The sequence below is a fragment of the Crinia signifera genome, chromosome 6 (genome assembly GCF_055691185.1).
Source record: "Crinia signifera chromosome 6, ASM5569118v1, whole genome shotgun sequence".
In the NCBI taxonomy this organism is placed as follows: domain Eukaryota; kingdom Metazoa; phylum Chordata; class Amphibia; order Anura; family Myobatrachidae; genus Crinia; species Crinia signifera.
In genome coordinates this window covers 255,374,143-255,389,070 of record NC_139222.1, presented here as the reverse complement: position 1 = coordinate 255,389,070, position 14,928 = coordinate 255,374,143, and the positions used below count along the sequence as shown (strand labels likewise).

The window sequence follows — 14,928 nt, the reverse complement described above, 5'->3', positions numbered from 1 at the left end:
AGTATCTTGCATTTATGCTGTATAAACACATAATATACACACAAATATATTTTATTACCACATAAAATACACACAAATATATTTTAATTGTTCAAAAAACAAGGTTTCAAAACGTGAAACAAAATTTGTGTACTATCTCAGCACTGAATTTGAATGCCAAGCAATCATTGTCTTGCACATATATAGTGCCAGTTACATATCATGTCCCCAGTGATGCTGTTACAAATGTCCCCAGTGAGTTTTTAGCAAAAAAAAAAAAAATTTTCACTTTCTGGAAAGTCCATATTTCGGAATAATTTGGATAACGGATGTTCGGATACGGGATACTCAACCTGTAGTAATAATAAAAAGTTTGTGCAATTACACAATATTAATTTATGTGTCATATAGACCTTACACACAGCCTGAAGGTATTTGATACAATATTTGTCATAAGAAGAGACACACATGCACGCACGCATGCATACACACACACATATACACATATACACACACACACCCATAGAGATATTGAGGGGTGTAACATAGAAACATAGAATTTGACGGCAGATAAGAACCATTTGTCCCTTCTAGTCTGCCCCTTTTTTACCCTTCAGGTAAACTCAACCCTTTTTAATCCTTATTTCTTTGTAAGGATATCCATATGCCTATCCCAAGCATGTTTAAATTGTTCTACTGTCTTAGCCTCTACCACCTCTAATGGGAGGCTATTCCACTTATTCACTACCCTTTCTGTGAAGTAATTTTTTCTAACATTTCCCCTGAACCTACCTCCCTCCAGTTTCAGTGCAGGTCCTCGTGTTCTATTACTTCTTTTCCTTTGAAGAATATTTCCCTCCTGTACTATGTTAAAACCCTTGATATATTTGAAGATTTCTATCATGTCGCCCCTTTCCCTTCTCTGCTCCAAACTATACATGTTAAGATCTTTTAGTCTATCCAGGTAAGTTTTGTGATGTAGGCCATGCACCATTTTAGTTGCCCTTCTTTGTACACTCTCCAATGTATTTATATCCTTCTGAAGATATGGTCTCCAGAACTGGACACAGTATTCCAGATGAGGTTGTACCAATGACCTATAAAGTGGCATTATTACATCTTTTTTTCTGCTACTGATTCCTCTCCCTATGCAACCAAGCATCTGACTAGCCTTCCTCATTGCTTTGTTACATTGCCTCCCTGCCTTTAAGTCACTTGAAATAGTGACTCCTAGATCTCTTTCCTCCTCAGTAGTTTCCATTATAGAACCCTTGATGCTATATTGAGCCTTTGGGTTTTTGAGTCCCAAGTGCATAATTTTGCATTTTTTAGCATTAAACTGTAGTTGCCATTCTCTTGACCAATTCTCAAGTTTACTTAGATCATCAGTCATTTGATTTACCCCTCCTGGTGTGTCTACTCTGTTGCATATATTTGTGTCATCTGCAAAAAGGCATACTTTCCCTTCAATACTATTTGCAATGTCACTAACAAAGATATTAAAGAGCACTGTTCCAAGTACAGATCCCTGGGGTACTCCACTGGTAACATGTCCCGGTACTCTTTACCTAGAAGGGCGCCCGTCGTGGTGATCGCGGGTACATTTATGTCTGGCCGCGACGCGACCGACGCGATGCCCGCGATTTCCCATTGAAACCCATGTTAAACATGGAAATCACGTCGGTCGCGTCGCGGCCGGCCATAAATGTACCCGCGATGCCCGCGACGCGATGCACCCGATTTCCCATAGGAATCAATGTTAAATGGCCAGACCGACGCGATTTTACTGTTAAATGCCTCAATGGACCCGATGTGGCCATAGGAAACAATGTTAAATGGGCCTTAGAGCCCAAATAGTTACCCTGAACTCTGAAATGGCCCCCCCAATTGTTTACGCCACCCCACGTCAACCCGAAGCGTGGCGAGCGCAGCGAGCCCGCGAGGGGCGGCGGTACGCGTCCTCCGACCTTTTCATGCCCTACTATCCACGTCGGCGTGGAGTTGAGAATAGAATAGTGTGGCGAGCGCAGCGAGCCACCGAGCCCGAAGCGTGGCGAGCGCACGCGGATACCTTCACAGCTATACGCGTCCCCTCGCGGGCTTCACAGGTGTCCATGGTGACGCGGACACCTGTGAAGCCCGCGAAGGGACGCGTTTACCTGTGAAGGTATCCGCGTCCCCTCGCGGGGCTCGCTGTGCTCGCCACGCTTCGGGCTCGGTGGCTCGCTGCGCTCGCCACACTATTCTATTCTCAACTCCACGCCGACGTGGATAGTGGGGGTATGAAAAGGTTGGAGGACGCGTACCGCCGCCCCTCGCGGGCTCGCTGCGCTCGCCACGCTTCGGGTTGACGTTGATCGTGGGGTGGCGTAAACAATTGGGGGGGCCATTTCAGAGTTCAGGGTAACTATTTGGGCTCTAAGGCCCATTTAACATTGTTTCCTATGGTAAAATCGGGTCCATTCAGCCATTTAACATGAAAATCGTGTCCATCGGGCCTTTTAACATTGATTCCTATGGCAAATCGTGGGCATCGCGTCGCGGCCATCGTGTGCACATTTATGGCCGGCCGCGACGCGACCGACGCGATGTCTATGTTTAACATGGTTTTCAATGGGGAAATCGTGGACATTGCGTCGGTCGCGTCGCGGCCGGGCATCTTTAGCCCGCATACGACGCGACCGACGCGATTTTTTACCTCACGATGCCCACGATCAAGATCGTTGGCGCCCTTCTAGGTAAAGAGTACCCATGTCCCTCTATTGAATGTACTCCATTTACTACAACTGTCCTGCAACCAGGTTCTTATCCTTTTAATTGTTTTATAATTCAATCCCACACTTTCAAGTTAATTTAGCAGCCTTCAATGTGGGACAGTGTCAAATGCCTTACTAAAGTCTAGATATGCCACATCTACAGCCCCCCCTTCATCTAGTATTTTGGTCATGGAGTCAAAAAAGTCAATGAGACTTGTTTGGCATGATCTCCCTGCAGTAAAACCATGCTGTTTTGGATCCTGTAAGTTGTTTAATTTAAGATATTCCACTATTCTTTCTTTTAATAGAGTTTCCATTAATTTCCCTACTACTGATGTAAGGCTCACTGGTCTGTAGTTACTTGCTTCTTCTTTGCTTCCGCTTTTGTGCAGTAGAACTACATTTGCTTTTCTCCAGTCCTCTGGAACTGCACCAGTATCTAGTGACTGGTTGAATAAATCTGTTAATGGCGCTACCAACACATCTTTTAGTTCTTTTAGTATCCTTGGATGCACTCCATCTGGCCCCATTGATTTATACACTTTCAGTCTCCCTAGTAAATGTACTTCCATCTACCTTATTTTTATGAATGTCCTTGAAACTTAACTGTGGTCCCTTCCCTTCTCCTTCTATAGTGAATACAAGTAATTATTTAGATGATCTGCAATTGCCTTGTCTCCCTCCACCAAAGTCTCAGTGTCTGTCCGCAGTCTTATTATTCCTCCATTTGATTTTCTCCTTTCACTTATATACTTAAAAAAAAGTTTTGTTTCCTTTATCTACCGACTGAGCAATTTTCTCCTCAGCTTGTGCCTTGGCACGCCTGATCACTTTCTTAGCCTCTTTGCGTCTGGCAAGATACACTTCTTTGTCATTATTATTTTGAGTCTTGTATGTCCTAAAGGCCATCTTTTTCGCTATTACACTAGTTGATACCTCTTTAGTAAACCACACTGGCTTCCTTTTCCTGTTACTTCTCTTAACCCTTTTGATACAAAGGTCCGTTGCCTTTAGTATTGCACTTTTTAATTTTTTTCACCTCTCCTGCACTCCTTTCAAGTTCCTCCAATCCGCTAATGAGTCGCTTAAACATCTCCCCATTTTTGCAAAGTCAGCCTTCCTAAAATCCAACACCTTAGTTTTTATGTGACTGGAGTTGGACCCTGCCTTAATACTAAACCATGCTGCTTGATGATCACTGGATCCCAGGTTCTCACCCACATATATGTCTGATATTCTGTCACCATTTGTGAGTATTAAATCTAATATTGAGTCTTTGCGAGTAGGTTCCCTCACCAATTGCTTGAGAGAGGCTCCCTGTAGGGAATTTAGAAATTTGCCACTTATAGATGATCTTGCAAAAGACTCCTCCCAATTCACATCAGGTAGATTAAAGTCTCCCATGATTATGACTTCTCCCTTTAAAGACATTTTAGTGACATCAAGCAATAGGCTCCTGTCCAAATCCTGCCCCTGGCCTGGTGGCCTATAGATGACCCCAGTACGAATAATGTCTTTCTCCCCCATATGGTCACCCAAAGGGCCTCAGTTTTTTCTTAAATGTTTTGTATTAAAGTAGCATTTATGCTTTTCTTTACATACATTGCTACCCCTCCTCTGATACTTCCCATTCTGTTATTCCTAAATAAATTGTATCCTGGTATAGCTATGTCCCAGCTATGGTTCTCATTACACCATGTCTCTGTGATAGCCACAATGTCTAGGTCATCCCTTGTCATTATTGCAATTAGATCAGGAATTTTGTCTACTAGGCTTCTAGCGTTTGCACACATACTTTTAAAAATTTTGCCTGTGCATCTGTTATTCCTAGCCATGTTCATACAGTACAAAATCGAAGTCTAAAGTTGAAATTACCTGTTTGATGATGTTGTTCAATGTCTGTTTTTATTTTTTACTGTTCAGAAAGCTGCAGGTCACTAATTCTAGGAATATAGTGAGTCTGTTCAGGTCAGGCTACACCTGAACACTAATGGCCAAATGGTCAAAGGAGATAATTTGCACTGTGTTTGAGTAGACATCAGGCAGAATGCAACACTAAACTATGCTTCACTGAACAACTTCCCCAAACAAGTAATAACAATTACAAGCAATTCATTACATCAGAACTTTTCAAATCATACAAGAGTTTGCATAACACAGAAATGAAGAGAGCATATTTGAGATGAATTACATACTCTTGAGATATCAATGCAGTCCATGTGTGTTGTTGTTGATTTGTAGTAGTTTGCCTTCTGTTTTCCTTCGGTGTAACGCAGGTATAACTCTCGTAGTTATGACATTGTTTTCCCACTTTAATACGGCCCACTTCAATACAGGGCCACAGCTAAACTATGGCCACAGCCATATGCAATGACAACTAATATACTCTAACAATGCCTTGTTCCCAATTTCCAATAATTGGAATCTACACCCTCAGTCCCCACCCCCTGCTATACAGAGCAATAAAAGTGGCTTACAAAAACAGTTCTGGCATTCCAGGATACTATATCTCATTTAGAATAAAAAAATACATGCCTCACTACACACAGGCAAGGTACTGTTGTTATTTACACAGATCAGATATTTGGTTGCTTTTACCTATAAGACAATCCCACACACAAGGGATGCAATCCCGGGATTGAGCGTTTTTCCATCCCGATTCCCGGGACTAAAGAAATGCCCCGGGATTGGCATCCCTATGCCCAAGTGATAAACTGGTATGTGGGCTACGGTAGGGTCCACTGGAGCCTTCTAAAGAGTTTGTAGTATGCTGTGATACCTGTATGCTGCAATGCTGTAACCTTCCTCGCTTATGCTGGTTACTTGGTATGCTGTGACCTGCTACAAAAATGAAGACCAAGACTGATCCAGTGTATTTGATTCTTTGTCACAGTACTTACTCTATATTTACTCACAATAGCTTATCTTATAAATTAAACTTCCTAACTATTCCTGCTCCATAAATGTTCATAATATAAACTACGGAGTATTTAAATTTCCATTTGTTCTGTGTCTATGTAGGCGCTATGTGATCACAGCTCCTGTATACTCAGTGCAGGGAACCCAGCAGAAAGCCTGCGTGACCTTCCTTGATCTAGATGGGGCTGTTGACTTCAAACTGTCCTTGCATAATGATGAGCACACTCATATTATTGCTGAGCACAAAGTAGACACCGTGGAATACTCCAACTGTTTCCCTTTCCAGGTGAGTAGACATTTCTAGCATGTAAGGTTTGTCAACAAAAATGTTATTGTGAAATTCTTTAACTTATCATGAACTTTGTGACTGAGTAATGCAAATAAACACAGGATTATAGGAGATATTAGTAATAAAAAAGAGAATAAATAAGGCGCCTATTGAATTATGTTGTTGTTAACTCGTACCATTACTTAACTCTTATGCCTAGAAATAAATGACACAAACACCTTATCTAAAAATAACGACACTGACACCAACTGCGTAAGGTTAAAAAGGTCATAGTTGTTTATTTAAGTGGTATGACCCCTATTTGTATAAGGGATGGCAAAGAAAGCGCTTGAGACCAGCACCATAAACGCGGGTGTTGCCATGGTAGCGACCTCAGCGCCCGCCAATGGCCACACCCCTTCTTGTGGGTACAGCCTGCGCTGTGACGGACATACCGCCCCCTTCTATTGCATGACGTGGACCTTCCATGAAGGCCAACGCCCCCAGCCGGAACTGGGGACTCGCCCGCCTTCTTGGCAAAGGGGGGGCAATACCGCACAGAGACCACCTGACACCCCACCTGCTTGCTGGTCGAGAGCGCCTTCTCGCCGATTGTTAATTAAGCTATGGAAATAGAGAACCAAATTTGGTGGAAATGGCTTGATGCCAGGTAGCACAGAGAGAAGGGTAGGGAGGGTGGGGATCCAGAATCAAAGAGGCTCACTTCCTGTCTCTGATCACTGATATAACCCTCTCTGGCTGCCGCCCCCCTGCTACCTGATTGGCAGAACTAACTGCCACTCCACTACTATTTCCATAGGGCTTCACACAGATGCTTCTGCTGTACATTGCTTGTGGACAACAAATTCACAGGCTCTTAATCTCCCTCCAGCCTATGCGGCCCTCGCTCTGTCTAAGGCGCCTATTGAATTATGTTGTTGTTAACTCGTACCATTACTTAACTCTTATGCCTAGAAATAAATGACACAAACACCTTATCTAAAAATAACGACACTGACACCAACTGCGTAAGGTTAAAAAGGTCATAGTTGTTTATTTAAGTGGTATGACCCCTATTTGTATAAGGGATGGCAAAGAAAGCGCTTAAGACCAGCACCATAAACGCGGGTGTTGCCATGGTAGCGACCTCAGCGCCCGCCAATGGCCACACCCCTTCTTGTGGGTACAGCCTGCGCTGTGACGGACATACCGCCCCCTTCTATTGCATGACGTGGACCTTCCATGAAGGCCAACGCCCCCAGCCGGAACTGGGGACTCGCCCGCCTTCTTGGCAAAGGGGGGGGCAATACCGCACAGAGACCACCTGACACCCCACCTGCTTGCTGGTCGAGAGCGCCTTCTCGCCACAGCCTGTGTTACAAAGACCCCGCAGGGTCACCACGCGTAACCAGGCCCCGCCATACCAAACAAATAACAACCTACGCTAAACTAACCTAAACTAGAGAAAATATCCTCCAAAAACCTGCCATGCTTGAGTCAGGAAGATGTACGCCATCTGGCCTGTACAAACCCACAGAGTCCTTAACAATAGTAGGATGTCTAACCGCCTTGCCGCCCCGAGCCACAACATGCCTAGACACCGCATGGTTCAACTTCCTCATGGCCCTCTCGATTGCTGACACATTCCGGCAACCCCGCCAGTTAATGCGGGGAATTATGTCGGACCACACAATCCTCACACCGGGCCAGAGGTCCACCAGACGCACAAAGTCTGTCTTAATCTTAATGGTGAGCTCGATGCCCGTCCTCTTGACCAGGTCATTGCCACCTAAATGAATCACCAGAACATCGGGGCGGCCCCACTTACGGGCATTGGCAGATAACAGCTCCCATAGACTATCCCAAAGGAGACCCATGACTCCAAACCAGCTAACAGCGAGTGCCTTCTCCAGAACAGGAGCACTGGGGGCTTGTGGGTGCCTAGCAGCCCAAAAATTGAAAGAGTGCCCTACGAACCAGACCCTACCCAGAGCCATATCGGAAGGGGGAGGGGCTGCAAAAGAGAAAACCTAGTGGTTAACATCATGATATACTTTAACACAACAAAATGCATACTACGGCCCAAGTGAAGGTGAAAAACTTAAAAAACCTTCTGTGAACTTTAGGGGACAGCCAATTGAATTAGTCCACAATGAAGGAAAAAGTAAAAAATTCCCTTCACACCGTCGATTCCGGAACGCTAGTCATTCCAGAACCGATTGTAAACAATCGTTTTTGAGCCGGCGCAACAGGCGCTTGAACTACAACTTATCTAACTTATCTATTCTTACATAACTCTTATGGCAGGATTTCCACCTGCCAACTGCCTGAATGGCAGAAGGTGATACTCCTGCCGCTGCTGCGCAAGTAGCAGCCCCAATTCGAAACGAATGCGTTCCGAAATCCTGCTCCCGCAGACCCAATTCTACCAAACATTGCCGAAACACAGCCGCAAACTGGAATCGGGTCAGCGGTAGCCCATCAACGTGCGCCAAAAACTGCAAGGTGGCCTCTGGTCTGCGGGAGCTATATTCCTTAGCTAAGGAAACCGGACACACGGCCGCTTCAGCCTGTGCATTAAGGGTAACCCAGTGGCCCCTGCCCATCTGATCCGTTTTGGACCGCTTAATCTCACATAGCACTTGTCCTTCACGGAATACTACATCCTCCCCTAGGATGCCAGTGCGGGAGAGTTTGCTGGCTGCCACCAGCTCGCTGATGCGAAAAGCGCCATGAAACGCAAATGTAAATGCAACCTTAAACAGTGCAACTCCGTATTCGCTCTCAGCAACCTTAGCCAAACAACCCCCCAGGTCCCCCAGCATACTCATGTCTATGGGTTTGCGTGACTCCGGGGGAACTGGACGCACCCGTGTCCAACCCTTCATGGCTTTGGACAATACAAAAGACCTCGTGGGGTCGGGATCGCCGCGTAAGCGCGAATAGAAAGCGATGCCTGCCAAATGCCGCCGCCATAGCCGACTTTGACCTGCCCCGCCTATGGTGACCCCAAACAAAAGCGAGTACCCGGTCCTCGACCGACTCACCGCTAGCCTCGGGGGAGCCCTGAAACTCCACCCAGTCCTGCCATGCGGCCCCATAAGTTCTACGAGTGGAAGGGGCCAAGGACAGAAGAGCCAGGTCTGTCATGCCGGCTCTATGACCTGCCACACAAAAGGGGGGACAATTAAGCCCAAGTGGCGAAGCCTCGGGGGCCAACTCGCGAAACCTCGCAAACTGAAACCTCGAAAGGGCATCCGCTATGTTGTTATCCACCCCCGGGACATGCCTGGCCCTGAACTGTATGTTATGCCGTAAGCAGAGCAGAACTAAGTGCCGTAGCAGACGCAAAGCCTTGGGGAAGCCGCCCTCTGATTATTAATGGCATGCACCACCCCAAGGTTATCACACCAGAACACTATGTTCTGGTTAGCTAGCAGGGAGCACCTTTTTCAGCTCTGCAGAAACTATAAATCGGGAAAAGCTCAAGAAACAGCAGGTTGACCGTGAAACCACGATCAACCCACGACTGAGGCCACTTCGAGGCGCACCACTCCCCATGGAAGTACGCCCCGAAACCCGTGGATCCCGCCGCGTCAGTGAACAGCTGCAGTTCAACGTTGGAGGCGGGGTCAGAAGGCCAGATGAGCTCCCTATTGACTGCTCGCGAAAAACTGACCAAACTAAAAGGTCGTCCCGCATCTCCCCACATAGTCTGACGGTGTGATGAGGGTGCCTAACACCCGCCGTGGACCTTTCTAGCTTATGGCAAAACACCCTACCCATCGGGATAATGCGACATGCATTAATTAAATTGAAAGAGCCCAGTAAAGATTGTATGAGCTGCAACCTGACTCTCTTCTTTTCCCTGCATTCAGTAATGAGAGCCTGCAGCTTGCAAACCTTGTCCTCAGGGAGCCGACAGCAACCTGCTGCAGTGTCTATCTCAATGCCCACATAAGACAGAACCGTGGCAGGGCCCTCCGTCTTATCTGCGGCAATGGGGACCCCTAAAGACGCCGGGACATTTATGGCTGAAGCCAGGATGTTTGCACACGTGCCCTGCCCGCCTGGCCCCACAAAGAGAAAATCATCCAAATAATGCGCCATGCCACTACAGCCTGTGACGTCATGAATGTACCAGTGCAGAAAGGAACTGAATTTCTCAAAGTAGGAGCAGGATACCGCGCATCCCATGGGCAAACACTTGTCAATAAATATACCCCCGTCTCAATGGAAACCCATGAACCTGAAGGACTCTGGGTGTAGGGGGAGGAGCCTGAAAGCCGACTATGTCCGATTTAGCCACTAGGGCCCCACTGCCAAAGCCCCGGACCATGCCTAGAACCTCATTGAACAAATTTGTAGTGGACGCTACAATGTTGCTCGGGGATGGCGTCATTGATGGACGCCCCGTGGGGTAAAGAAAGATGCTGAATCAGTCTATATTTGCCCGGGGTTTTCTTAGGGACCACCCCCAGAGGGGAGAAACAAATCCCAATCAGCGAGTCAGACTGGGAAAGGCCCCGCCATTCTGCCCCATTAGATTCCCGCCAGCACCTTTTGGTCTCGTCACCTCGGGCTGCCAGTGCCGACCCCGCCCTGATCTGCATTGCTTGCGGCAGGTCTATAAAATTTTTGGGGTGACCTGCCCCACATAAACTACATTTTGCCCCTTGGTCACAATTGCCGTCATGAAAGGCAAAGCGCTTCTCTTTGCTGCCGGATCTCACCCCGTGTTTCCCCCATGTAAAGGGCTTCATGCCTAGAGGCTACACCGAAGGCAGGCCCCTACCTATGATCTCAGCTGAATGTCAACGTGTTTGCACCCTTTATGATGGGTTTGGACCCCTCGTGAGTATGACAACACTTTACATAGTCATCACGCCATGCGCTGTCCTTGTCATTATGAACGTGACGTTAACCGGGAACAAGTAACGTAGTATGTTCACAACTACATCGGGCCTGGTGCTGAGGTAACACGAGGCTAGTAACAGGCAACCCCCTTTGAGCCAATTGCTAAAACCCTGGCAAGCGAACTCACCCTTGGCTGAGGACCATCTGGCCTTGCAAAGTCTTTTCCCGCATATGTGGTTAGTGTGAAAAGGTCTACCAAAAACTGTCCCCTTCTAATTATGTATTTTGACCTCCCTTAACCTGATGGGGCATTCCCACTCTGGGTGCACTTGGACCCCCAACCTGCTTAGCTACAGCGCGCGCCACCAACCTTGCAAATTCGTGCGGGCGCTAGGGGGACCCAAATTCCCCCCTGCTAGCGGAAGAGTGTAAATGGGATGCTGCACACACAGAAAATTCAGTGTTCTCACCATCGATGGAGGAGCCTCCGTGCTCGTCAGCAGACGTAGCCGGGATTTCTGATTCGGCTGAAGGTAAAGGAGCCGGCATGCCGGATCCACGCTCTGCGAGGCCGGTACCCTCAGCCGCCGGGGATATCCCCCTGCTTGACATGGCCGCTTTGGGGAGTGCTCGCAGCTGCCGTGGTGTGGACTCTGTGGAGCATCTGCGGACTCCGCCCCTTGTTCGACTGCTGACATCACCCGGGTAACTGCAGCCTCCGACACGGCAGGCACCGAAGTCTAGTGGTGATGGATTAGCCGCAGAGGAAATACGATCTGCACCAACTGTGATCTCGAAAGAAAAACACAGGCATGACATATCACAGTGCTAAAGACCCTGGGAAAGAACATGGTGGGATGTCACCTCGACTGACCCACGGCCCTCAGGGCGGGGGGGGGGCACATTGGGAAACTAGTGTAATGTGTAGAGACCCTAGCTGAAGGGAAACTAGCCCAGAAAAGCTTGAGAATGCGCCAGACTACCAAACGAGGGACTGCAGCTGGGATGTGCCAGCCCACACAGGTACGTACAGGGGCGTATTTCTGATATGCAGCCTGCTGCAATGGAAAAACCCGGAAACCAAACTACTGTAAGCCAATATAAACAACTAGGTGCCCAGCGGTCAGAGGTGAGGTAAACAACCATGTATTCTGCAAACTGGTGACCCACCAGCAACAAAAACATTACTGGTAAACTCGTGGTAAAATTAAGAGGCGTAAGGCCCTGTAAGCAAGGCTGCTCAGACTGGGACCCGGCTATGCCAGTAGGCAGGGAGGCCACATGGAGTGAGCCCTGGAGGGCATGCTGGTTCCTGTAGTGCCACAAGGAGGATTTAGGGGTAACTCCTGATAGGCTGGCTCTCAACTCAGATATATAAGTGCTGTTATCATGTAGCCTTACAGTAAGACAATTATATCCAGTGTAGGACTTCCGGCATCAGAGAAGCCGTGACGAGGCCTGGAAGCTTATCATATCTTCTGCAAAATATATGTAACTAAGATCTCTGAATCCCTCTCTTATGTTGGTTTTTCATACCTTATTACAAATGCCCTTTGGTGTGCTGGGGGTTAAATCCCCCTCCCTTGCAGCACCTGGGGGGCATTACTAGTTTCATTGAGCAGCTCTCACCACTGTTTTAGCTAACAGGGAGGGCAGAAATGGTGGCCAACTGCAACAGGCATGGCTGCACCCTCCCAAGTGAGGCAGGGAGCCCACAGACAGAAGGCCTTGTGCCTCAAAGACACCCCCATATTAAATGCCACAAGTGAAATAAAACCTAGTAACCAGGGCACCAGCAAGTGGTGCTGTAGTATCACCACTGCCAGCATGGAAATCCCCAGCCCTGACACTGTCTACATGTGGCTGTGATACAGGACAGGGTATTTTCTGCAAGAGGGAGCAGATAAGGTACACAGACAGAAAAAGCAAGCTGTACAGGGAGGAATGAGAGAGAATGTGAGCAATTGAAGTTACTTATCTGCTTCAAGATTTAGCTGTGCTTCAAGATTTAGCTGTTGTGCTTCCAGCCTGATCCAGAATCAAAGAGGCTCACTTCCTGTCTCTGATCACTGATATAACCCTCTCTGGCTGCCGCCCCCCTGCTACCTGATTGGCAGAACTAACTGCCACTCCACTACTATTTCCATAGGGCTTCACACAGATGCTTCTGCTGTACATTGCTTGTGGACAACAAATTCACAGGCTCTTAATCTCCCTCCAGCCTATGCGGCCCTCGCTCTGTCTACTTGACATGGCAGCTTCCAAATAGAAGGGTTGGGATCATAATAGCATACCTCCCAACTTCTGTCCCCATGAAATAGGGACACTCGCGCGGCGAAGCCGCGCGAGCGTCCGAAAAGGGGCGGGCGTATGCAAATGAGGGCGCGGCTTATGCTAATTAGCCGCGACCTCATTTTCATACGAGAATAGACGCTGTGCGCATGCGCACAGCGTCTATTCTACTAGATTGGGGGGTCTCCCAACTGCCACCCCCCGCAGCGGGACAATGCCTGCCGCGGGTGGGACGTCGGGACAGGACCCGAAAATCGGGACTGTCCCGACGGAATCGTGACAGTTGGGAGGTATGTAATATGGTCGACAGTCATTAGGTCAACACCGTTGGGTCGACACACTGGAAGGTCGACAGGGCTCTAAGGCAACATGGGTGAAGGTCTACATTGGTCGACAGGGGTCTAGGTCGACACATGCTTTAGGTTGACATGGGTTAGGTCGACATGGGGGTTTTCACAGTTTTTTTACCTGAATGTCAACACAGTTGACATGGACACATTTTTAAGGGCACCGCGTCCCCTCTCATGACTCGCTGCACTTGCCATGCTTCAGGCACACTATTTCATTCTCCCACCACGCCCAAGTGGTTGGTAGGGTATGAAATACCGCCTGTCGGCACATGTCAGCTCAAAAGACAGTGAAAAACCCATGTCGATCTTTTGACTGTCGACCTAACCCATGTCAACCTAACGCATGTGCGACCGAGACCCTGTCGACCATGCCCCATGTCGACCTAGACCCACGTCGACCTAGACCCCTCTTGACCTTCCTGTGTGTCGACCCAACGGTGTCCACCTAATGACGGTAGACCAACTTATGTTTGACCAACCGTCCATACCCCAAATAGTAGAACCATAACTCTCCCACATATACTGCTACAGTTTATATGGTCTACGTACAGTATGATGTGGAAACATTTCAGCAAAATTCCACAATGTCCCTGTTAATTTCAAGAATACTTGGGGGTAGATTTACTAAAAAAACGGGTTTGGTGACTTTTTCAATAGGCCATCCATCAATGACAATCTTTACCTTTTATACTGCTTAATGTACTGCTCTTCAGTTTGGGTGGTAATTTTAAATCTGCTGGTGGAGTGCTGGGGATTAAACATGCCTAAACCACCAGAACTTTGGTCACACCGACCAGTATTTTGCTCTAAACTGGTGTAAAACCACCACAATACCACTGTGAAGCTGCTGCATCACTTGGCAATCAAGAGGCGGCGACTTTCCATGGGCATAACTCCCAGAGGCAATGGCTTTGCCTGTCTCTGGGCTCCAAGCTCTGAAGGGGCACCTGTATGTACAGTATAGCAGCACCTGTGTGGTTTAACGTAGGATCCAAGTGTGACCACTGCTCTTCCAATGGAGCCCTGTGGCAAACCCACTGCAGAGCTAATTGCCTAAGGAGCCTTGCCAACCCCTGCAATAGGGGACAGGATGGCTCCCATTTTGTACTGCTCAGCCTGCACTGGAGCAAGCGATGGTGCACCCCCCACCAGGGAATAATGATTCTGCAAATTGCAGATGGCTGAATCTCACTAGTCTAATCCTGACACCCCAGCCATAGTCAGACATCATGGAGCCCTGCCATTTCAGTGCAGGCTTCAGTCCCTGTAGACCGGCTGAGAGCGCTCTTTATAAGAGGGAGGCAAATTCCAACATGCCTGAGTAACTAGGATGAGCTTACACCCCTGGAACTTCCAATACACTTTTAATAATTAAGTCAATTATGTATTTATCAAGGAGAATATAACATTTAGAACATTGTAATAGAGGCAATAGGGGGAAATTTACTAATATGGGAGTTCGCCGTTAGGTGGGGGGGCGCCCATACCCACCCCCCGCCGCCGCCCC

The 14,928-nt window shown here is 47.8% G+C and overlaps 1 protein-coding gene across 1 annotated transcript in view; it reads left to right on the top strand.

Moving 5' to 3' along the window:
- The window catches only part of LOC146009230 (alpha-2-macroglobulin-like), a 240,847-nt gene that overhangs the window by 545 nt on the left and 225,374 nt on the right, over positions 1-14,928 (top strand). The window contains exon 2 of the mRNA XM_083149392.1: positions 5,757-5,940. Coding sequence (XP_083005518.1) covers positions 5,757-5,940 — 184 coding nt within the window. The remainder of the gene's footprint in view (positions 1-5,756; positions 5,941-14,928) is intronic.